General features: G+C 35.9%; 1 protein-coding gene, 1 long non-coding RNA gene and 1 pseudogene across 2 annotated transcripts; 1 reads left to right on the plus strand and 2 right to left on the minus strand.

The window, feature by feature from the left end:
* Positions 1-1,882: 1,882 nt before the first annotated feature.
* On the plus strand, positions 1,883-7,723 carry LOC107897536 (uncharacterized). Its single transcript, XM_016823021.2, has 9 exons — positions 1,883-2,396; positions 2,539-2,931; positions 3,054-3,110; positions 3,829-6,284; positions 6,369-6,638; positions 6,716-6,796; positions 6,956-7,067; positions 7,157-7,223; positions 7,380-7,723. Exons 1-9 carry the CDS (start codon positions 2,279-2,281, stop codon positions 7,471-7,473), a joined length of 3,648 nt encoding a protein of 1,215 aa, XP_016678510.1. The 5' UTR covers positions 1,883-2,278; the 3' UTR covers positions 7,474-7,723.
* A 126-nt stretch (positions 7,724-7,849) lies between these two features.
* On the minus strand, positions 7,850-11,301 carry LOC107897537 (uncharacterized; annotated as a pseudogene).
* A 3,193-nt stretch (positions 11,302-14,494) lies between these two features.
* Positions 14,495-15,609, minus strand: LOC107897535 (uncharacterized). The gene is made up of 2 exons (XR_001684187.2): positions 15,186-15,609; positions 14,495-14,860 (listed from the first exon to the last, which is right to left on the minus strand). It is a non-coding gene; the product is annotated as an uncharacterized lncRNA (long non-coding RNA).
* Between the last annotated feature and the right edge of the window lie 10,702 nt (positions 15,610-26,311).

Raw genomic sequence — 26,311 nt, forward strand, 5'->3', positions numbered from 1 at the left:
AAGCAAACAAAAGTGACTAATTCTATAATTTACCTTTTCTTCAAATATAATATATACACATAGAAAAGGGGAGATGCATTCGTTAGGAAAATACTTGGGAACCCATGATGGTTCCCTCATTTTACCCACCACCACTTTCTTTTAATGAACATGTAACCGGGGACCATCCGCAAGTCCCTTCATCACCCTTCAATTTTTTTCACACATTTATCGTTTCAATATCGATATCTTTTGTTTGATATTGATAAATATTAGTTCGATAAGTCAATTTGAAAGTTCCAAGAGTGGGTGTATTAACTTTTAAAAATTTTGTGGAAGCTTGAGAGAAAGGATAGAAAATTTTAATATAATGATTTAGAGTGATTCGACCCCAATTGATTACTTCACTATCTTAGCTTTCCACAACTAAAGATTTTTCCAAATTCACTAATTTGATCAACCTTTGAGGATAAGATTTAACCTTACAACTCCCTTAAGATTTCTACAGAAATCTTAAGACTCAAACCCTCTAAAAAAGAAACAAACAAGCAAACTAAGAAATAACCTTTACAAAATCAAAGTGTTTGCCAATTAAGTACAATTACAAAGAAAAATACTTCAACTAATAGAAAAACAATGAACCTCGTGAGTGTATGTAAGGAAAATATGAAAAATATAAAAAAAAATTAAGCATAAAGGTTGTTTGATTGATGTCTAAAGCTTCAATAATCTCTCTTACTGTTGTAGAACTTTTAGAAGCTGATATTTATACCCTCCAATTGGTTTCCAACTGTTGTGGTTGTTGAGATATTAAATAGAGCGGTTGGAGATGAGAATACTAATGCATCAATGTCACCTGCAACAATAAGTATCGATACAACAATGCCTAATTTAGTGACTGTTGGAACCATCAATATTGATACTCAGAAAATTCTTTTGATACCAAATATGAGGTACCAATGCCTTACCAATACTTGAGAAATCCTTTGGAAGTTAGAATGTCAATTTTATATCGATACTGAAAAATATATCAATAAAAGTATACCATTATCAATACCTAACAAGAGGTATCAATACCGGATTGATACTTGGTAAACATTTTGGAAAGTAGAATGCCATTTTCGTATTGATACCGAAAAATGTATCGATAAAATTGTGAAATTATTGATACTCATTTAAATTTATCAATATTTGACAAAAAGTATCAATCCAGTATCGATATTTTTTGGCCTGGAGCAATTTTAACCTGTTTGAAAAATGTTTGAAAATATGTTTGACTAACTTCATTTACTAAGTATGAGTTAACAATTTTTCTTTGAAATATAATTTGAAATGAAATTCTTGCCAAGTTATATTTAAAATGATTTTTATTCAAAACATAATATTTATTTTATCAAAATAACTAGCCAAATTTAGCTTTAGGATTCGATTTTTTTTATATTATATGTATGAGTAATATTTTTTGAAAAGCAGGATGCATTTCGTTAAGTGTATATATACTTGTACTTAATTTATAGAAGGGACATTGAACAAATTGCAAACCTTTTAAAAATTATTTCATTTAAATTTTGTAATAACTAAAATTTTAAAGTGGACATTTAATCTAGTGGTATGATTCGTGCGAGAAGTCTTAAGTTTAATTTTCAAAATGTCCCTTTTTAATTTTTTTCTTGGGTCCTTTTTTACTTATATTTTCTTTGCTTGAGCTTTTTTTTTTACTCTGTGTTCTTTCAATTTACTTCTATATTTCGCTAATTGGACAAGATTTTTTTTTGTGTTGAATTGAACCTAAGACCTCTCATATCCTAAACAAAAATTATACTACTAGACCAAATGCCCTATTGAATAACCTTTCACTAAGAGGTTTTATATAGTGTATTAATGACAAGATAAGACAAGACAAGCAAGATTATTTTGTCGTTCGCTCTCCAACAATCAACCCTAAACGTAAAAATGTTATTTTTTTGCAACAGTCTCAATCTCAGTGTATTTTCCCTCCTGTTCTTTCCTCAATTTTCCCTCCAAAAATTCTGCCCCTCTTTCTTTCTCTCTCATTCCCTCATCTTTTGAAACCCTAATCCTCTCTCTCTCTCTCTCTCTCTCTCTCTGCCTCCTCCCTCTCCTTTGTTTGTTCTTATTTCCACTCTACCAATACTTACTTGTTAGCCTTAGCAGTTAGCCCCCAATTTTCTTTTTTTACACTGTCTCCTTTTTCTTTATTTATCTGTAAAAAGTCTTCTCTTTTTAGGTATTTAACCTAGATTTGTAATCGCTGATGAGTTTGGAAGTGAAATAAAAAATGGCCCCTCTTGGAAGCGACAATGGCGATATTAAACCCTCTGAAATGAACCCAAGCTCGGATTTTTCATATTCCGATACTCAGCCCTTCGAATTTGATTCTCAATATTCATTTTTGGGTATGTTTCCTTGCATCTTTGATGTTTTTATCTTTTCTCGACTCTTTCTAATACAGTGTTAGCTATTTGTTCTTTTAAATTATTTAAATTATGTGAAATACTGATTATTTATATTTAAACATGTGTTTGAAAAAAAAATTAGGTGATAAAGCTGATAACGAGGATAGTGATCAATTAGACTATCTACAAAGTACAGTTCCTTTTGACGATTATAATGTTCAGGTCGAGGATGGATTGGAGACCCAGGCTCTCAACCTTGGGGGGGAAACTCAAGTGTTGAACTTCGATGGTGAAACACAGGTGTTGGATGATTTAGATTGCTTTGAGAATATGGAGACTCAATTGTTGGATGAATTCAATGATGCAATTGCTGCGGATAGTGACAGTGAAGGAATGGAAGGGACTGAGATATTAGACCAAGGTGATGAGGTCTCAAATGATGAGATAGTAACAGGAGACTGCGGTCAATTCTTGGTCCAGAAGAAGGAATCTTTGGAGCAACATAATGCTTCTACCAATGAACAAATGAATTCAGGTATTTTTTTCTTAACCTTTTAGAAAATATTGAAGTCTTGGCTAGAAATACATATATGATTTGCTAGCTAGGAAGTTGTCACTGATGTCTGAATTGAAGTTAAGATATTGTGTGTACTTCAGGGATCCATGGTTCTACAACAACACCGGATATCAGAGCTGTGCCGGAATCAAAATCCAGTATGTCTTCTATAGCATCTGCATGATTACAAATGCATGAACATTGTCAAGGTTTTCTAAGCATTTCTCGATAGAACATTGGCTTTGTTTGAACCAACTAGGTCATTGTCCAGGCTACTGTGGTGATACTTATTGCTGACAATTAGATGAAGTAGTCTGATTAGCTTTTGAATAACCTTTTTGTTTCTCCTTATGCTCATGCTGCAATTATTGTCATAAAATCTATCTGAGACTAAGCTATCTTCATGAACCTATACACATTTGTTGCAGGGAAAATTTGTAGAGTACATTGAGGAAATTAATGCGATAGATAGTATATCTCATCAACATTTCGACATTATTCCCGTTTTATCTAGAATAACTTTGATGATGAGCTAGTACTTTTTGACTAATAGCAGTTTCTCCTTTTTTTGGGTAAACAGGAAAGGAAAAATCTTACATCAACATAAATTACATTTATAAGTCCTCTCATACATGACCCCTAGTGCATCCCTCATTAGAATATTCCGCATCCCATGGTTGGGGGGCAGCGAGGGTTGAACATTTGTAACCCCGGTGGTTCATCTTTTGAAAGCATTCTCTTAAAATATTTACTTTTATAAATAATTGGAATTTGGAAGCATGGGCATCCCATCTTCAAACATTAAAAGATGGTGGAAGATCATTTTTGGCCAATTGGTCTTTCCATCTCTCTGTTAACATTAGTTATTTTCTGTAGCATCTGTAAGGTTTACTTCAGTTCGTGCAGCAGCCTTGCATGCCTCTGGTCTTGCAGCTCGTAAAGCAGCATTACGGGGAATGAATGGCAAGTCTTGTTTCATCCAGACTGGTTGTCAGTTTTCAGACCAGTGCACAATTAAAAGTGATGGTTCAAACCCTAATGTTGTGGAGAAGATGAATCAGGCACAACATCTGGTTAATCGTGAAGAGAACTCAATTGGTTTAAGGCATGGAACCAGTTGCAGGGTTGGTTCAACTGTGAGAAAACTTTTTGCCGAAAGGTCTTCTTGCAGAAGTGAAAATGCGGATGCAAGAGATGACTTGCTTCAGTTTCCTGCAAGTGATGGTCAGTCAGCAGGTTTAAGCTATATTGACTCTGAAGAACCTGGGGAGTTATTACAAGCTAATGCACTTAATTTTGTGGAAAGGTTTGTAAATGATAAGATGACAGAGCTTGATGATCAAGTTGACCTAGGAAAGAGTACTGGGAGAAAATCACTTATTTCATGTGCGATAATAGGGCCACAAAGCTTGGCCAAGAAAACAGTTGAAAGGACGGCTGGTGAAACACAGATTTTTGATTGGGATGATGCTTTGGAGGATGAAGGAGGGGGTGGTATTTATTGTAGAAGGAAGGAAGAATTCTATGGTGATGGAAGCCATGCACAGAAAAATTCTAACCATGCCCATAAGCCTAAAGGAAGTAAACTCAATGAATCTTGCAATGTAGACCAACCAAATGCCCACGATAAAGAGATAGTTGATTCTGATTCAAAATCATTGTTGTGCAAGTCAAAAGATAATGGCAAGCCAGTGGGAGAAGGTCAACTGGATTTTAGGAAGAATCTTTTGAATGAGTTTGATGAACAGTGTAACTCAGATTCCTCTAGAGGACAATTGGAAGCTGCTGCTGCTGCTGAACTAAATGTAGGTTTCGACACTCAGATATCTGCTGAAGCTATGGAAGCATTATTTTATGGGGACGTGGCTACTGACGTGAATGGTAATCTAGGTTTCCCAGGCATATCAAAGGGTTCCTCAAAAATTTTGTGTAGAGGAAAATGCAGGAAGAGAATTTCTTCTAGAGAATTCGTATTGAGAAAGGGTGTTTATTGTTATGGTGCTGCTCCAGTTACTAGGCAATCCAAGAGAACTCGAGTGTCTTCGGTTTTGCAGAATTTAAGTTCAAAAAATGTCTGGAAGGAGTGTGATACTGATCTACTTCTACAGAGAACAAAGAAAGCGAAATCGAATAATGATAAGAACCAAAACAGTGGTGGCATTAATATGACCAAGATGCCCTCAAAGAGTATCAAGAAAAGAAAGGCCGGTGGAGCTTTGACGAGGAGTCAACTTCATGGCACTGGAAGGTCAACTATGAGCAGCTCAATTAAGAAACGGCATCTTGAGGAGGTTTGTACTGTTACACCCATTGCTCATCGGACGAGGCAGTCCTTGGTCATGAATGCACAAATAGCTGAGGCTTCAGCCAGTGATTGTAGAAAAGGTAAAAAACTTGAAAAAGAGGTTGGTTTACTTCAAGAGAATAGAACCAGGAGTATAGATGTTACCGATGTTGAGTTATCTTTAGCGTCAAATGCCGAAGAGCAACTTTCAAAATTTCATTCTAACCAATCTGGGGAGCATGGAAATGTTGAATCATGTAATGATGACCAATTGCATTTGGGGTTGATTGCTGGGAATAATGGCAATCATGGATCGAGCTATCCCAAACATAGATCTTCCCGCAAAATGTCTGTTCATGTTGGTGAATCTGATAACTTGGAAGCACAGTCTGAAAAGTCTGTTCAGCTAGATAATGAACCATCAATTCCTGTGGTAAAAAAGTCCAGAAGAAACAATATGAGCACTTGCATTCGTTCTACCACTGTGAGGATAACACGATCATCCAGGAATACTTGTCCTGTTCTGCATTTTCCAGACCAGAATTCAGAAGGAAAATTGTCTCGTCAAAGTTCAGATAAACAAGGTTCAAAGCACAATGTGGTTAATTGCAATTCTACCAAGATGAATAGGAGGACGATATCTACAAGCATAACTGGACCTGTAGCAGCAAAGGAAATCCAGCACTCTGGAGGAAACCATGTTGCAGTTTCTTCACCAATTTCAGAAAATTTAGCTGTGACTGTTGCTTCCGATGAGTCACCAGAAGAGAAATCAAGATCTCTTGGTTCTCTATGCACGACGCCAGTTAACTGTCCAACACCTATAAATGCAGCATCACCTGTTTGTATGGGTGAGGAATATTTTAAACAATCCTGCAAGAAGAACTTGTCAAAATCTTTGCTTATCAAAGAACTCCGAAGTTTAAGCCCAATCGACCCAGAACCTATTGCTACTTCAAAAGATATGAGGAAGAGAAGGGATTTGGCTGATATTAGAGTCTTGTTCAGCAACCACCTCAATGAAGATATAATTAAACAGCAGAAAAAGGTACTAGTTATTTCTGATATCGATATCTCTTTAATGATATATGAGCTCATCTAACTAAATCTTATGCCTTGATTTTGTCACCAGATCTTGGCCCGCCTAGGCATCTCCGAGGCATCATCTATTTTAGCTGCAACACACTTTGTAACAGATAAATTTGTGCGTACTAGGAATATGTTGGAAGCAATTGCTTCGGGCAAACCAGTTGTCACACATTTATGGCTTGAAAGCATTGGACAGGTTAACATTCACATTGATGAAGATGCTTATATATTGAGGGACATCAAAAAGGAGAAAGAGTTTGGGTTTTGCATGCCATCTTCTTTAGCACGTGCACGCAGGCGACCTTTATTACAGGTAAAAGTTTTTTAGGTTTACCTGTTGCATTGGTCGCATATTCTATCAAGATATTTACTATAGTGAAAGTTATGCAGGGCCGAAGAATTTTAATCACCCCAAATACAAAGCCAAATAAAGAAACAATTGTGCATTTGGTTGCAGTGCTCCACGGTCAGGTATGCAGCTGTTTCATGGACTGTTCCTTCAGAGTGGCATATGAAAACGATTGATTAATTCCAAACCCTTGGTGCTTTTACTTAATACTTTTTGATGCTTCTGGTCCTATTAAAATACTGACCCCTTTCTATCCTGATTTTGAACGACACGGTTTCCAGGCCTTAGAGAGAATTGGTAGGTCTGCTATGAAGGATGACAAAGTCCTGGATGATTTATTGATTCTATCATGTGAAGAAGATTATGCAATTTGTGTTCCTTTTCTTGAAAAAGGTTATAGATTTGTTCTTATGTTCAACTCTTACATGTTTTACGGAATTTGGTTTTCATCAGAACTTTTTGCCCTTTTTATATGCTTTCAGGGGCAGCAGTTTACAGTTCTGAGCTACTACTGAATGGAATAGTTACTCAAAAGCTGGATTATGAGAGGTTGGCACTATACCACTCTTTTATCAGTAACCTTTTGTGTTATTTTCTTGTCCATGAATATCGGAATGGTGTCTGGTGAATGGTTTGAAATGGTTGAGCTGATGAATGCTTTTCGTTTGTTGCTCCTAACACAGTTACATTTATATCTACTGGCAGGCATCGTCTCTTTTCAGATCATGTTAGAAAAACACGTTCCACCATATGGCTAAGAAAGGATAATAGGTTCCTACCTGTAACAAAGCATAAATGAAGTTTTTGGCTTTCTTTATTATTTATTTTCAACTTCCTAAGAATTTTCTTCCCCTTTTTTTATGTTATGTTTTTTTTTCTCTTAGGGACATAATCTTTGTTAGATTTAGGTTTTTAGAACCCAGTGATCAGTATATATCATAGGATTTGTGTAGCTGTATATTGTAGTATAATCATGAAACAGTATTATGAGTGGTTTGTACTATAATCATGACATATCGCTCTCTTTTACTAGTACCCTTTTGCTATGACGATCATGCGTGTTGGTGTGTTATTTTCCATTTAAGTTTGGCATCATGTGTATTTGTGATATGTTGAACTTTTCTTCATGAAAGTTGTTGATCTATATACTTGATCAAAGACTCGCCAAGGTGTACATTAGAACTTAGTCATGTTATCAAAATGAGAAAATAATAATAATATGGATTGCTTTTGAACTGAACACGAGCTCAAGATTTAATTCAGATTAGAATTTGAATCCTAATATCTACAACCTTTAATTCTATTCCGACGCAACTTCTTCCTCTATTCCAAAACTTCAGCATAATGTTGTATAAAAAAAAATGGAAAGGTTGTCCGGTATTTAGCCTCTAATTGCCCTTCTTCCTTGGCAAATAGCATCATCCTATGAAGTTAAGATACGTATTTCAGCTTCAAATATATATATACACCAAGGCTTCATTAAATAAGCATAAAATGCAGGAATACCTCATCTTACCAGATCCAATCATACTGGGTTAGAATTTTCTGTAATACGAACTCGCATATCGAAATAGTAGATATACAATGCATTGACTGCCATAGCTATCCCAAAACTAAACGTTCCCGAAAGCAGTATTGCAACAATAGGCTTCAGATGGAGCTGCAAACACACGCACACACACACCCAAAAAAAAAATGAAAAAGAAAAAAAAGGGTCTAGATGTTTTCACTGGTATATACTTCAGTACAAAGCCTTCAGTGAATTTCTATTGATGCCATTAATGAGAACTGATTGCAAAAAGAAACTAAGATGATTTAAATTATTGCTCACCAGGGAATATAATACATAGAAAATTATTGCAACGAGTGTAAACTCAAAAGCTGCATATGTCCATATATACTGCTTGATTGCTGTAATCCGAAATGAGCAGACCTTAAAAACAATCACAACTCAAGACAGAACCGTAATTTATGAGACTCGGACATACCTAAGATAACTGCCAAGATAGATGCTAAAAGGGCTAGGGTAAGCGCAAATGGTGCTGCAATCACAATTGCTTGAGCCTTCAAGTCAAGAATCTGCGAAAATGGCAAGGCATAATATCGACATTGTCAACCCGATGAGGATGCTGGTGGAATATAAAATGCTATTGTTTACGAACTAGATTGAGCGCTTAATGGAACTTTGATAGGCTTGGATAACATACCAGTAGCTGCTCGAGGAAGAAGAAATAGCATACTGAGCTAATTAACACGAGCAACATGAAATCCTGCCAGGCACTGCATATTTCAGGTAAGTTCTCTAATTAGAAAAAAGGCTAATTCTTGAGAAACAATTAGGAATGCGAAATAGTTATTAGTGTTGAATATTTTACTCACTCAGCACTAGGCTTAGTGTCAGTACCACTAAGAAAAGAATACTAAAATGAAAGAGAACAATACTTGAGAAATAAAACAAAGATTCATTACTTGAGAAACAAGAATTTGGTGCTAAATAACCTGATTAATAGCTGATATGTTACCTTGCGGATTCGGATGGTGAGTTCTGTGAATTAACATTCTGTCTACTGCCCCTTCGAGCACGTCTATTACCCCTTAGAGAATTAGGAGGCAACCGCAGTAAAGTTACAGGTAAATTCCGCACTTCCTGCATGCATACCTCGCAGTTTTTGTTTCCTTTAGTACTAAATCACTTAACAGCGCATGACTCATGCACGAGTTGAAGGGCGCCTTTGCAGCTGCATTCCATTTTGAGTGTATTTCCTTCTTCACATACATCCATACAGATTCGGCACAAAGCTTCCTCTTCTGGAATCTCCTCATCGTTGCTTTCTAGAGGAACCACTTTACTTTTATCTGCATTGCCATAGGAACACGGAAATCAAACTCGGAACCAACAATAAAACTAGTCAAACATCGAAAATCCTGTGTTGTAAGTCCGGAACAATTTGCATGATCAAATGTGCTAGACTAGTAGCTCAAAGTTTTCAATAATTTAATTACCATCTCCATTTGCTAAAAGATGGCCTATGGCAGCCATGTTACCTAGGATCGACTATGAATATCAGATATTGGTACATGCTCCTTTTCTAAAATTTTCCACATACTTAAAGGGTCCTTGGAGGGTATTCCCATATACATGTGCAGATATATATTGGAAAAGGGCATTTCAAGAAAAAATGAAGAGTTGGAATAACATAGCAAGTCGGACAAGTGTGTGATATGTACCATCACCATTATCTGCAGGGACATTCTTTTTATGGGTATCGAAAGAAGCCGATCGTACTATAACAACACTTCGTCCGGGCACCGACAGGGACCGTGACACCACAGCATCCTTTCCTCCTTTCTGCATATAAATTACAAGTACCAAAAGGCCTTATAAAGTGAAAACACATAAATATGTTTTGCTAAAAAGGAAATTACGGGCTTCCCCATTGTTCAAAGTTCATAAAATAGTTGGAACCAAATGATATATACATCTGATTTATTCTGCTCCTCGGACAATTTTTCAGAAGAAGGCACGTCCACAGATGGCAACAAATTTGAGTCAGGCTTAGCGGGCAGGGACGAACATCTTTTCCAAAAAATAGGGGAAGGCAAACGAGCCATGTTAGGACATTCGGGATTTGTCTTGCTGTCTGGCATGAGGAGCAAGCTTCTCTCGCCATCACATATTACACTAGTACCTATTTTCTTGAAGCATAAGCCATGCAACAAGCTTCCTGATGATGAACCACCTTTACCGGAAAGTAAACCCTTTCCACTACGGCTACCAAATCCAATCGATCTAGGGGGTGTTCCGAGTGAAAGATCAGATGGCCCACCGCTTACTTCGGGATTCAGAAAAGGAAAATTTGCCTGCATTTCATGATAGGTTTTTATGTAACTTCGAGTAAATTATCCACTAATCTACCGCGGAAAGATTCAACACTATAACAAAGCATATGACACCTATGATCTACAAACCTGGAATCTTTTTTTATTTTCCTGGATAAATGATGAAATCAGATTAATATCAACAACTCCTAAATTACACAAGTCTTACCTTGAAGAGGCCTCGATTTCGATCTAGAGACGAACAATATAAACAAATGAGGGATGACTATTGCCTTGTGTCACAAACATTTTTCCTTGTTAAAAAAATGTGTCCTGTTCCCTACTCCTATTCATTCCAATATTCAGAAGAATCCTTCATTTTGATTACTATGGAACAGAGAAAAAGAAAAAAGAAACAAAGGGAAAAAGATAGAAAAAGAAAGCATCTAACAATATGCATATGTATTTCAAAATGTTGCCATTCATGAAATTGTATCATCCAAATTACCCCAAAAATAGGGGAAAAAAATGATATTCCCAATATATATATTTATATTTGTTACAAAGGAATCCGTAGCCGAAAAGTTTGCTGATGCTGAAATCCGAACCTTAAATTTACTTGATATAAACCTCGGTATGAGTGGATGGATTGACTATCTAAGCTAAGCATCGGGTTTAGTATTGCAAATCTCATAATATGCTGCATTCATCTACGCACAAAAAAAAAAAAAAAGAAGAAGAAGGAGGAGGCAGCCAAAATGAAAAGAAAAATACTGCAAGTTATTTCCAATTTACCTTAATAAGTATTAGAATATAAAACCATTAAATTGAATTCTAGAAAATAGAAACTCATCCCCCCCATTTAGAAAATGATTATAGCTATATAGAAAATGATGGATTAAGTGTCAAATTAGATAAAATTTATGTCTAAAATTAATTAAAATAAATAGTAAAAATATATGAATTAAGCGCATTATAAAATCCACACTTAGCCAATGCTTACCCTCCAGCATTTTATGCATTTATCAATCTAAAGATACCATAATCATTCAAGTCAATTCAATCACTATAATCTTCAATCTAATTAGGCAAATAGCATTTTATGCATTTATCAATCTAAAGATACCATAATCATTCAAGTCAATTCAATCACTATAATCTTCAATCTAATTAGGCAAATAGACATTAGTAAAATTTCCATCATACAACCGACTCCTTCAAGCTAACACGTTGATTAATAATTCAATTAAGCATAAAATTATCAAGTATTCTCATAATTAGACTCCATAATATCAATTCATGTTAAATTACCAAGACACCAAACTTAACAAAAAATTGCAACCATAAACAAACAATTGTCTCACTTCTAGTTTTCGTTTTTTTTTTGAAAAATTAAATAGTTTGTCTAAAGTGTCACTAAATCTTTTTACATGAAGAAGTATGACAAGCCAAGTTTCATGGGCCAAAGGGCAAAGCTTGTCCATTTGACTCACAAGAACTGACCTGTTTTAAAAAATTGATGGAAAAGCCTGTCCATTTGAAGCCTAGGTGGCCTAATGAAGCAGATATAGAAAATTAAGCTACATTGGTAAATAGGGAAACTAATCTTAGAAGATTGAGGAGAATAATATATGATAAGATTAGATTTGATTTGATTGTGTAAATCTTATAAATCCCTTAATTGTAGGGATAGACTTCATCTCGTCTATCGATGTAAATGTAGCTAGACCGTTAGATTTAGGAGAGCTCAATTATAAATAGAGAGCTTCCCTCTTAATTGTAAATCATCCATTGTATTCCATTATTTAGTATCGATGTAAATGTAGCTAGACCGTTAGATTTAGGAGAGCTCAATTATAAATAGAGAGCCTCCCTCTTAATTGTAAATCATCCATTGTATTCCATTATTTAGTAGAGAATAATAAATTGAGAGTATTTACTCAAAGACATCTCGTGCATTATTTTTCTGTGGCTATTTTGTTCTTTTGAGCATTCTTTTGGTTTGTGTTGCTCCCATTATATAAATTGGTACCTTAAAGGAATTCTGTGAGGATCCTCACTTTGTGGGAGTTAGGTTGACTTAGGCGCATTTGAAATGAAAGAATTGCCTAAGATTGCACGGATTGCGAGACTAAAGTTCTAACCCCGTGATAGTTGGTATCAGAGCTTAGATTGCGAAGGTACCGTTCAAGATGTCGAAAATTTTTTTCGATCAGAATGAGTAAAGGAAGACCCGTGGATGGTTCAAAAAACCAATCCTATTGAAAGATATGCTGTTGGCTATAGAGGAATAAATGATCAATCTCGAGGAGCCCATAAGAGACGTGAGTGAGACGCTAAAGGTAGTTGTGAATGCACCGATGGGTTTGATTTAATGAAGGATAAATTCAAAGAGTTTATATTGGAGTCTCACGAGACCAATGCAGAAAAGGTGCAAGGGCACTGAATTCCACTAGGAATAAGCTGACGAAGAGGAGTGATGCTTTCGAGGGCATGGTGATTGCTTTAAAGAAGGAAAAAATGGCCATGACGAGGGCTTTTAACACAAGAATAGAGGAGCTCGAGGGAGAGCTTGCCTTGTGTCGAGCAGCCATGGATAGAGGAGTGTCGAGTACAACACTCAATCGTGATGTAGATGTCCCAAAGCCAAAAGAGTTTGCGGGGACATGGTTCTCATGCAATGTGGATAATTTTTTATGGGGAATAGAGCAATACTTTCATGCCAAAGGCATCATGAATGATGCTATTAAGGTAAATACCGCTACAATATTCTTTTTTATACTAATTTTGTGCTTTTATGGTGGTGGAGCAGGTCCATAGAAAAAGACATAGTGAGATTGAGACCTGGAAAGAGTTTCGACATGAGTTGAAAGGATAATTTTACCCGAAATATGCTGATAAGTAAGTTAAACAAAAGTTGGAATGACTTATGTAACGAGGCATAGTTGGGGAGTATGTTTGAAAGTTCAGGGAACTCATGCTCTAAATTTTAGATGTGAAAGAGAATAATATATTTCTTGCCTTCAAGAATGGGTTAATGTTGTGGGTCAAACAAGAATTGGAACGTGGAGGTGTCCAAGAGCTATCGAAAGCCATGATTGTAGTCGAGTCCGTGGTTAAGTTGGGTCTAGGAAAAGATAAGCTTGAGTCTTTTGAGTCCGAGGAAGATAATGACAATGATAATGACAATGACAATGGTGGTAATGAGAAACCATGAGTTGGGAAGAGGAAACCTAACAACCCAAAGAAAAAAAAGGATAAGATAAAATGCTTCCTTTGTGTCGGTTCATTTTTGTTAAAAAAATGTCTGAAGAGATCTGTGCTTTCGAAAAATGAAAAGCCAGAAGGTAAGGTTGAGAGACTTGGTTCGACCGTAAGGAGTGTTAAAACCAACATGGCCAAATAGAGTAAGAAGAAGCTAGTGGGGTGTTTATTGTGTAGTGGACCGCATAGGTTATAAAACTATTCGAAGAAGTCTGTTATTGAAGGGGATGATGGGTCAGACAAGGCACCCATGGGACTTAGTTTGATCGAGGGAGGAGTTGAAGCCAAGAGGGCAAAGAGGAACAAGAAGAAGCGAGTGAAATGCTTTTTGTGTCGTGGTCTGCATTAGTTGCAGAATTGTCTATATCCTTGGTCAAGAGGAAGGTAGCAACGAAGCTTCTTGAGTCGTCGGAGGGGCTTTTACCTAAAGAAGAGGTGAGTTATGTATTAGACTTATGGGAAAAAGTAGTGATGCAAACATTGAAGCTAGGACCAATGAGGTTCAATTCGGGGAAAACGATGGAGCTTGTTGAGTCATTGGAAAGACTTCCATCCAATGAAGAGGTGAGTTGTGCATCGGACTTAGAGGAAAAAATAGCTGTGAAAACTTTGAAGCTAGGATCAATGAGGCTCATTTCTGTTGAGTTATTGGAGGAGTCACCACTTATGGGAAAGGTAGGTTGTGCATTAAAATTTGGAAAAGTGGTGATGCAAACTGGATAGTTGAGTCGAGTAAATACAACGAACGAGGTAAATCTCAAATACTATGATAGTGTTTTACATTGACTTACCATTGGCTTGACAAGAATATAAAGACTGTAGCAGCCAATTTTGGCCCATACCAACAAACCAAAATAAAACACCAAATACAATAAATAAAAATAAAGTCCAAGAGTCACCTAGCCCAAATTACAAACTACCCAAAAACCATCAGCCCACTACTAAACCAAACCCAATTAAATACAAACCCTAAAGCCCAAGACAGCCCAACCAACTAAAAATTTTCAGCAGCAAAAACCCTAGCTGCAGACTTTCAGCTGCTGCCTCCTCTGACACGTGTGCCACCACCGCTCGGGGCACCAACCACCAGCCTCTGACACGACCTGCAAAATGAAGGTCCACACGCAAGCAAATACCAACAGTAGAGAAACGAACAAAGAGAAAACGACAAGCAAAAACAAAAACGAAAGGAATCAAACAAAATGAAAAAACAAAGAACAAATCAGTGTAACTCGGCTATAAAAGCCGAAATCAATCCCTTTCTTTTTTTACGGAGATTATAAAGCAAAACGTGAAATAAAAATTAGAAAGGTCGTTTTAATATTTTTTGTTTCTTTTATCTTCTCGTTTTTTCATTTTATTTCATTTTTTAGATATCTATTTTAAGCATAAAAAACAAAGAATAAAAAAGAAAAGGGAGGGGCTCACCTCGATCTCGTGGTCGCGCGTCGGAGAACACTTTTCCATCGCCTACATCGGACCCAAAAGGGGGGTTGAGGGCCTCCTTCGATTCTTTGAGTTTTCGTAGCCTAGCCTTTAAAGGCGTTTCAAACGAGGCTAAGGGGACCATTTTGCTTCTCTCCGACCACCGTCTACGGTGGAAGAGCGGTGGTCCGGCGATGATGGGTATATTACCCTAGCCAAATGAGAAGAGGGAGGAGGGAGAGAGAGAGCAGGAAGGCTCTCTGCCTTTTTTTTTGAAAGAAAATAAAGTTAAAATAAAAATAAACAAAATTTTTTGGCTTTAATAGCCATGCAAAACACTGCCGTTTTGCACACATATGCTTGGGTTTGGGATATTGTCCCATTTAATCCCCGCGAGTTTAAGCATGTTTCGAATTAGCCCCCAGGACCTTCTCTTTTCATTTGCAATTGATACCCTGAATTCTGGCCCACTTTCAATCACGTCCTGCATCCTTTTTGTTACTTTTATTGTTTATTAATTTTAGAATGTTTTATTATGTACTATTTCAAATATTTTACATACTGTTTGCTACTAGATTATTTATGTATATGATTTATTTTAACTTGTTTTAACATTGATTATTAAAAATCGAATTACTATCCATTTTAAACGTTTTTTTTTGTATATTGAGTGTACTAGGCTATTTTGTTATATTATATGTTTTTGCTACTTTTCACATATCATTCATATAGTTTATTTCCAATTATTTTTTATACATATAACAAAGTGACAGTTTTGTATATTGTTATTACTATTATTATTTTCTTTAAGCCCCCTTTTATTTCAAGTTTTTATCTCTATGTATATATATGTATATTTTTAAATTAATCTATATGCACATCGTTCATTTTAAAACTGTTTTCATGCCTTATATAACCCTATTTATTTATTTTAATATATTTTTTTATTATTGTTTACTTTAAATTTATATATATATTTTTCATACTTTTACATGTATATATATATTATTTACTTTAAAATTATTCGTATGAATCTTTTTCAATTTGCTTTATGTAATATAGATTTTAAAATTCTCTATATAATATATTTTACAAATTCGCTTCATGCATCATTCGTTTTAAATTGTTTATTGTAAAATTTTATATGTATTATCAATTTCAAATCCTTATATCTATTTTGTACACATATACATACTAATTATTTCTTAGATGTCTTGAGTATTACATATTTTAAGTTTCTTTTACATAATATTTATTTTATACTTGTTTAGGTATCATTTGTCTTAAATTATTTTACACATTATTCATTTTTAAGCTTTTCCCATATATTATTTATTTCAAATTTTGGTCTGTAATATCTATTCTAAAATCTCTTATACATATATTCTTCTTTTAAATTGGCTTGCACATTGTTGATATTTCTTTTTATTAGTTATTTTAAATTCATTTCTTGTCATTTTTAAATTTGCTTTACGTTTTATTCATTTTAATTCGCTTTATAATATTTTTTTATTCATTTGTCTTTGATTATTAATGATTAGTATCTAAGCGATATATGTTATGTGAATATTACCATTGCGTGTATTATATTTGGTCTATTCGTATATTCATCATTTTCATTTGCTTGTATAACATTGTATTCATGTTGTATTATCCCATGCTCTACGATATATCTTTGTTTTATCTAGCCTAAGTCATATCATACATTAAGCCCAATACATTTATCCAATAAATTGTTTTATTTTAATCTAACAAAGACACGTCGTTTAAATATTGTATTCGCTACTATTCAAAAACAAAATTTTCCAAATAAGGCAATGTTATGCATTTTGAAATGTCGAGAAATTGTGCCCTAACTTACGGGGTTTCGATTCTCTCGTTGATTCTAAATAGCCAAATATCCTTTCGAGTTTTAAGAACACATGAAATTTCAATTAAAATTAAAGATAAACTTGCGCTCGGAAGTCCAAGGTATCGCGTCCTAACTTACGGGATGTGATTCTCTGATGTCTCGAGACGAGGATATCTTTAGCAATCGTTTTGATCCAATTCAAGCACTTTTAAACTCGACATTCATAAAAAGGGATCGTATTTCAAAATTTATTTTAAAACTTTTCAATTTACGATATTAAGACATTAATTAATCAATTAGGTACCAATTTTTGGTTTTACGAGGGTGCTAATCCTTCCTCGTACGTAACCGACTCCCGAACCCGTTTTCTCAAATTTCGTAGACTAAAATGTCGTTTTAGTAAACTAAAATGTTTTATTAAAACAAGGGTGATCCGATCACATCCAATAAAGATCGGTGGCGACTCCCGTTTTAATTTTCACTTTCAAAATCAAAGTCGATCCCCGTTTTAAAAAATGGTTTCGACAGCTTGGCGACTCCACTGGGGACCTATTAAGAGAGTCAAGCCACAAGTTGATTAACTTTTGTCTTTTTGTCGAAAATTGAAAATTTGGTTTTGATGTATGATCCTTTCATTGCATTTCACCCATTTTTCTTACGGTTTTTATCATTTTATTCCTATTTTCTTTAATCGCTTCAAGTTTTTTATGCATATATCCTCGCACATTGCATTTCATGACCGTTGTGGTCGCACCCTTTAAGTGGGAGTGAGAAACTATTCCTTCGTGATGTTTTCACCTCCGTGCAGGATAGCGGATCGCTTTCGGGATACATTCGTACCTATGTCTTCGTGAGATTTTCATCTCCGTGCAGCCATAGGGAAATGTATTCCCCTGAATTGAACTTGGTCTGTATGAGCCTATAGTGGGCGAAGATCAAGGAATCTGCTGGTTCAGGTACCTTTACTCTAGAACTAAACTACATATAGAGTGACCTAGGAGCCCACCCTTGGTAAAGCCACTTTGAACCCCTAGTGGTCACCCAAATTGCTTTATTTGTTATTTATTTATCCTGTACTAACATGTTTTGTTTTTGTTTTGTTTATAATTGCATTACATTACATCATCATAGGAATAAGGTGTTGATTCATATTTAATTGCTAAATAGAACAATTTGTCATAAGAAAACAAATTTTTTGATAAAGTAGATTATAACACGGTTATCTAAATATGGTCCAAGTAAACACAATGAAAGAAGGCTGATAGTCCGTGAAGAAATACAAGACTTTGCTTCATTTCCTGAGGATACAAGCCGTCAAAGATTATTCGAGAGTCGTCAAGGAGCTGACGAGTATCGCAGGGACAAGTGATCAATGAGTCGCGGCCTGGATCAAGAAAAAATGAGTTAATATAGACATCTCTTGGAGAATTTGCAAGACTCGACCATAAGATCTGGATATGAAGAGGAAGTTAGGCGTCTTCACTTGGAATATGGCAGAAAGGCCGTATATGTAGTTCGTTTTATGTAAAGGAATTTGTTTTCTAGAAAAGTTATAACTTCAAGGCTTTAAATGAAAAATTAGTCATTTTAAAGATTATTGGATGGTTTGTGGATGAAGCATTTTATTAATTTTAAAGTTTGCCTTAATTAAATTAATATAAGTTAAATAATAAAATAATATAAGTGATAAAAACATAGGAAAAAATGCATCATATTTTTTTTTCATCTTCTTCAACTGAAAACAAGAAAAAGAAACAAGAGAAGCATTGTTGAAGCTTCCATGTTTGGCCCTCTTGCATGGTAAGTCAAATTGAGTTCGTTTTTCGTAAGTTTTATATTTTTGAGATTGTTGTAGTTTAATTTAGCTAGCCTGGGTACTAAATCAGAAAACTATTAAAGTTTTAAAAAGTTTCCATTGATGATTCTTGATTTTTTTTGCTGTAAAATAGCTTGGCTATAAGCTTAGATTATATTATGGACTAAATTGTAAAGTGAGTTTTGTTAGTTTTGAACTTAGGGACTAAAATAAAAATATTTTGAAATTGACATGAAATTTCTATAATTTTTGAATTTAGTGGGTTGTATAGGAATGTAATTGAAATTAGATTGAAAAATGAAGCTTAAAATTTTAGATATAACTATTTCGATTTTAGGGACTAAATTGAATAAAATGTGAAACTTTAGGGAAATTGTAAAATGAGATAGAATTGATATATTGTTGTAATAAGCTGTTAAAAGATGCTTAAAATTGATAAATTGAAATGAATTATTATAGACTGGGAGTTGGATCAATCAGATGATAATCAAGAAATAGTAAAAATTACATATTAGTCCTCAATTTCTTGTTGGTTGCTGTTTTCCAGGTAAGTTCATATAGAACTTACTGTATTCTATTCTTATGTTTGAATTGTGTGTTTATACTTAAGAATTTTGAATTGTGTGTTTATACTTAAGAATTTTAAATATATACAAGTGTAATTTTTATTAATACGACATCTATCAGATTAATTTGTAAAATAAGAAATTTAAACGATAGTAGTGAATAGATGAGTAGAAATGATTGATTGAAGTTGTGATATGGTTTAATGATGAGTATATGATGATAACTCACCATAAGTGTATGTGAATTGTTATTGGAAATACGAAAAGCGAGTATACAACTACAAAGATTGAAAATGGATTGAATACAAGGAATAATGTCTATGTGAACTTAGTGAATAACTAAGATACATATGACATGTCAATAGGATTTATACAGTTTTGAGTGCTAGTTTTGGATGTTTTACTGATGGCTAAGGTCCTGCATTTGCTGCAGATTCTTCATAGCTCGTGTGAGCAGCATTATGTAAAGTTACCATCCCAGCCCACAACTCATGTGAGCAGGCCCATTCTCACAGCTCGTGTGAACAATCTTATTCCGTATATTTGAAGTATATTTACTATAGTTCTTCAAGCAATAAACAAGTTGTGAAAGTGACTTGGTATAAAGGTTCAAAGATGTATTAAATGTTATATATGAGTTGCATATGATATTTATGTTCAATTCTTGAGTATATTAATTGTCAGGTAAATTTGTGTGATCTTATTTGGATTAATATTGTAACACCCCGAACCCAAAACCGACACCGGAGTCGAACACGAGGTGTTAACTGACTTTAACCCCTTATAAAATTTATTTTCCAGACACTGCCCAATCTGTGTACTAGTCGTTTTAAAAATCATATCTTGAGTTTCGTAACTCGAAAATCAGTTTCGTAATTTTTCCCAGAAACTAGACTCATATTCCCATCTATGAATTTTTTTCTAGAATTTTTGGTGGGGCCAATTAGTACAGTTTATTAGTCAAAGTCTCCCATGTTGCAGGGGTCGACTACACTGACCTTTGCCCATTACGACTTGGATATCTCCCTGCACGGGGCTTCAATACTGATGCCGTTTGTTTCTATGAAAACTAGACTCAGAGAGGAATCTATAGATATATGGTACGACCCATAATTATCTCTGGTTAATTTATAATGAATTTCCAAAGTCGGAGCAGGGAATCCAGAAACCGTTCTGGCCCTGTCCCACAAAAATCTGATTATCTCTTAATATACTGCCCATATGATCTTCTCGTTACTTCCTCATGAAAACAGACTCATCGAGCTTCGATTACATAATTTATTCATCAATTAATTCCACTCCTACTATTTTTAGTGATTTTTCAATCTCATGACACTGCTGCTGCCAGCATCTGTTACGAAAGTAACTAGGTCCATTTCATGCCTACCCTTGATCCAACTCAATCGAACATTCGTGCCATTTTCGCATGGCTTAAAGTTTACATGCCAAAGTTCAAACACAACGTAATAGCTTATACATGCCAAAATGTTCTTCTAAGCCAACTAAGAAGAAAGTACCAAAACTTGCTATCCGGTGTGATGACTTCGATGACGGCCCGATCACGCAAAAAGAGATGTGTCCAAGAAACCTAGAATAGGTGACAAGGAAACACCGAGTGAGTTTATAACTCAGTAAGTCATAAGCTATGCACTACCATCCATCAATAACATTATCACAAGAGAAAACAAAATGGAACGAGGCTAATTACTCCATCCATTCCGAACCATACCATAGTTCCTCCAACCTATCGATTCAATTTCATATCAATTCATGCATTCACATTCCATATACTCATCAATAGGACATTGAAGCATTTTCATAAATCAATTTATTTTCGTTACAATCAAACGACTAAACGGCCTTTCACCCATCCTACGATAAATTTTATGTACGTGACTTCAAGTATAGTTGTCACATAGGTTCAAACTTACCGAGCTCAACACCAAGTATAAGCATAGCACCTATTAGCCATGTACTCAAGACACTTACCCGATCCGCTGTCCGCGATCGACTCAATAGTGTCGCACACATAGTGTCCATAATGATTCACGAATGCATATTGAGTCCGCACACTCAGTGCTATATAATCAACTCGCACACTTAGTGCTACGTAATCAAATCGCACACTTAGTGCTACATAGTCAAACTCGCACACTTAGTGCCGCATGGTCAATTCGCACACTTAGTGCATCATATTCATTTCGCACACTTAGTGCAACATAGTCAAATCGCACACTTAGTGCTGTACAATTTAATCCCGCGCACTTAGCGCCAATCTCATGGTCATAAATGGTTATACCCGCACGTTTAGTGCCGAGATCAACAACTCAGTACATCTTACCTCTTTTCTTTTCATTCAACAATTTCATCATCACATACGTACATGCATATATATATATATGTATATTTATTCATTCCATTCATCATCAATACATAAACATTATGACCATTTGAAATAATACCAACTACATGCTTAATGACTTACCTTGTGTTGGGTAAGACGGTTCCAACTCGACTACTCAGTGATCTTTTCTTTGCCTTTATCGGATCTAGTTCCCTTTTGCTCTTGAGCTTAAGTTCAACAAAATTTAAAATAGTCATTAATCGACTATTCAAGTATTACTTTCAGAATAATATATATATTGATTTGACCTTCACACACATAGATTATAGTAAGCTTTATAATAGTCAATAAATAACTCATTGGCAAATTTTCATTAATGTTTACAACAAAATCACATATTCACTACGAGCTGTTTTCCCGAGCAGTAGTCGCTAAATTGTTTATAACTGGAGCTACAAAACTCCAAATCACTAGCCGTTAATTTTCCTTGAATATAGACTCGTATATCTTCCATCCATAAAATTTTCAGAATTTTTGGCTTGGCCAATCAATACCAGATTTTTCTTAAAGTTTCCCCTGTTTCACTATTTGACTATTCTGACCACTCTTCACTACGAATCAAATTTCTCATTTTACAGAATTCAAAATGTGTTGTATTTGATCTCATTTGAAACTAGACTCATTAAGGAGTCTAAGAATATAAATTTTATCTTATAATCATTTTTGTACAATTTATAATGATTTCCTAAAAACAGAACAGGGAATCTAGTAGTCATTTTGACTCAGCCCCACAATACTTCAAATATCTCAAGATTGGTAACTCTTTTGTTTTTATAGTTTCTTTTGTAAGAAAATAGACTCTTCAAGCTTTAATCGCATAATTCACTCAGCTTCTAATTCAACTCCTACAAATTATGGCGATTTTCCAAAATCACCTTACTGCTGCTGTCCCCAAACAGATTATTACCAAATCAAATACTAACATTAGCATTTCACCTTAATAGCTAGCTTACCAAGCCTTAATTTAACATATTAATCTTTAACATATCTTTCACTTTTCATCAACAACTATCAAAAAGCTCAAGCACTCATCAATGGCAAAACACAAAATCATCATCAATCCACAAAATTGAACCATGGGTTTTTAGAACTCAAGTCAACTACTAAAACATGCATGCATCTCAAGAACAACATCAAACATACCTTAGTCTAGCAAACCACCATAGCCGATTTTCTCAAGCTCTTCCCCTTCCTTTCTTTCCTCTATTCGGCCAAAGGTGTTCAAGAATGAACACATTTTTTTTTTGTTTTCTTTCCTCAACTCACGGCAACAAGGGGGGTTATGGATGAGACCATTTTTTTTCATCACCCTTCCTTTTCATTGTTTAATTGCCATGCTCTTTATTTTATTTTTCTTAGCATACATCACTAGCATAACATGTTGGTGACATGTTTCCACCCATAGCATGGCCAGCCACTATGCTTTAATTTGGCTAATTTGACATGCAAGGACAAACACTTTCCCACATATATTAATGGGCCACTTGAACACTTGCCTAGCATATTTCTAAATTGTCTCACATAAGTCCCTACTAATAAATTCCACATACACTGACCAAATTAAAGTATGGAACTATCACACAAGCATTTACGCACATCATAAACACAGAATATAATCTTTAATTATTTATAAGACTCGGTTTTGTGGTCCCGAAACCACTTCCCGACTAGGGTCAATTTTGGGCTGTCACAACTCTCCCCCACTTAAGAAATTTTCGTCCCCGAAAATCTTACCGGTAAATAGGTTTGGATATCGTTCTTTCATCGAGCTCTCGGTTTCCCAAGTAGCTTCCTCGATCCCGTGTTTGAGCCATAACACCTTTACTAGCGGAACTCTTTTGTTTCGTAACTCCTTCACTTCACGAGCTAGGATACGCATCGGTTCTTCTTCATAACTCATATCGGCTTGAATTTCAACCTCTGATGGGCTAATTATGTGCGATGGATCAGATCTATAGCGTCGAAGCATCGAAACATGAAAGACGTCATGGATCTTTTCAAGCTCAGGGAGCAAAATCAATCTATACGCAACTGGCCCCACTCGTTCGGAGATTTCGTACGGCCCAATGAATCTCGGGCTCAACTTGCCCTTACGGCCAAACCTAAGTACCTTTTTCCAAGGCGAAACTTTAAGAAACACTTTATCTCCCACCTGATATTCAATGTCTTTTCGTTTCAAATCCGCATACGATTTCTGACGATCTGTGGCTGCTTTCAGACTTTCACGGATTACCTTTACTTTCTGTTCGGCATCTTTAATCAAATCAACTCCGAAAATTTTACTTTCACCGAGCTCGGTCCAAAACAATGGTGTACGGCATTTACGACCGTACAAAGCCTCGTAAGGTGCCATCTTAATACTTGATTGAAAACTATTGTTGTAAGCGAATTCAATCAAAGGTACATACCGTTCCCATGAACCACTAAACTCAAGGATGCAGCATCTCAGCATATCCTCGAGTATCTGAATTATCCGCTCGGATTGACCATCGGTTTGGGGATGAAAAGCGGTGCTAAAATGCAGCTTGGTACCCAAAGCTTCTTGCAATTTCTTCCAAAATCGCGAGGTGAATCTCGGATCTCTATCTGACTCCATGTAATCTCACAATCTGAGAAACATACAATTCGGCTAGTTTATCCAATGAAAAATCCGTACGCACGGGGATAAAGTGAGCCGACTTAGTCAGCCTATCAACAACAACCCAAATCGCATCCTTCTTACTTGCGGACAATGGCAGTCCGGACACAAAGTCCATTGTGACTCGGTCCCATTTCCACTCGGGTATCATGATCGGCTGAAGTAACCCTGAAGGCACTTGATGTTCCGTTTTCACTTGTTGACATATTAAACATCTCGAAACAAAGTCGGAGATGTCTCGTTTCATACCATGCCACCAAAACTGACATTTCAAGTCGTTGTACATTTTCGTGCTCCCCGGGTGAATTGACATTCAGCTACAATGGGCTTCGTTCAGAATCATCGGAATGAGTTCCGAATTCCTTGGAACACACAAACGACTTCTAAACCTCAAACAACCATCATCATCAATCTGAAACTCCGATTCCTTGTTCGGAACACACTCAGCTCGTTTTGCAACCAATTCATCATCGACTTCCAGAGCTTCAAGAATTTGATGAGTCAATAATGGTTTGGCTTTTAATTCAGCTACTAACACATTGTCAGGTAGAACAGACAAGTGTACATTCATCGCTTGCAAAGCAAACAGTGATTTTCGGCTTAAGGCGTCCGCAACCACATTAGCCTTTCCCGGGTGGTAATTAATGACAAGCTCGTAATCTTTCAACAACTCAAGCCAACGTCTTTGTCGCAGATTCAAGTCTCGTTGAGTCATCAAATATTTGAGACTTTTGTGATCCGAAAACACATGGCACTTCTCACCAAACAAATAATGTCGCCATATTTTCAATGCAAACACAATGGCGGCTAGTTCGAGATCATGGGTCGGATAATTTCTCTCGTGTGGCTTCAATTGTCTTGACGCATAGGCCACAACTCGACCTTCTTGCATCAATACGCAACCCAACCCAAGTAGGGATGCGTCACTATAAATGACAAACTCTTTACCCGATTCGGGTTGCACCAAAATTGGAGCTTCAGTCAAATGAGTTTTCAGTTGATCGAAGCTTTTCTGACATTTCTCCGTCCATTCGAACTTAACATCCTTTTGAAGTAGCTTCGTCATTGGTGTGGCTATCATCGAGAAACCTTTGACAAATCGTCGGTAATAACCGGCGAGCCCTAGAAAGCTCCGGACTTCGGTAACATTTCTTGGAGGCTTCCAGTTAAGTATGGCTGAAATTTTACTCGGGTCAACTCGAATACCCGATGCGGATACCACATGACCCAAGAAGCTAACCTCTCTTAACCAGAACTCACACTTACTGAACTTAGCATATAACTGCTTATCCCGCAAAATTTGCAACACTTGCCTCAGATGCTCAGCATGTTCGGTCTCATTTCTTGAATAGACCAAGATGTCATCAATAAACACAACTACGAACCGATCCAAATACGGCCTGAAGATCCGATTCATCAAATCCATAAACACCGCAGGGGCATTAGTGAGCCCGAACGGCATCACTAAGAACTCGTAGTGACCGTACCTCGTTCTGAAAGCAGTTTTGGGTACGTCCGAATCTCGAATCCGCAATTGATAATAACCCGATCTCAAATCTATCTTTGAAAACACCGATGCTCCCTTTAATTGATCGAACAGATCATCAATACGCGGTAACGGATACTTATTCTTTATCGTCACTTTATTTAGTTGACGATAGTCAATGCACAACCTCATGGTTCCGTCCTTCTTTTTCACGAACAATACTGGTGCACCCCAAGGTGAGAAACTCGGTCGAGCGAAACCTCTATCCGTCAATTCTTGCAACTGAGCTTTCAACTCTTTTAACTCGGTTAGTGCCATACGATACGGAGCGATCGAAATTGGCGTAGTTCCAGGTACAAGCTCAATA

Source organism: Gossypium hirsutum, chromosome A10, assembly GCF_007990345.1.
Source record: "Gossypium hirsutum isolate 1008001.06 chromosome A10, Gossypium_hirsutum_v2.1, whole genome shotgun sequence".
Classification (NCBI taxonomy): domain Eukaryota; kingdom Viridiplantae; phylum Streptophyta; class Magnoliopsida; order Malvales; family Malvaceae; genus Gossypium; species Gossypium hirsutum.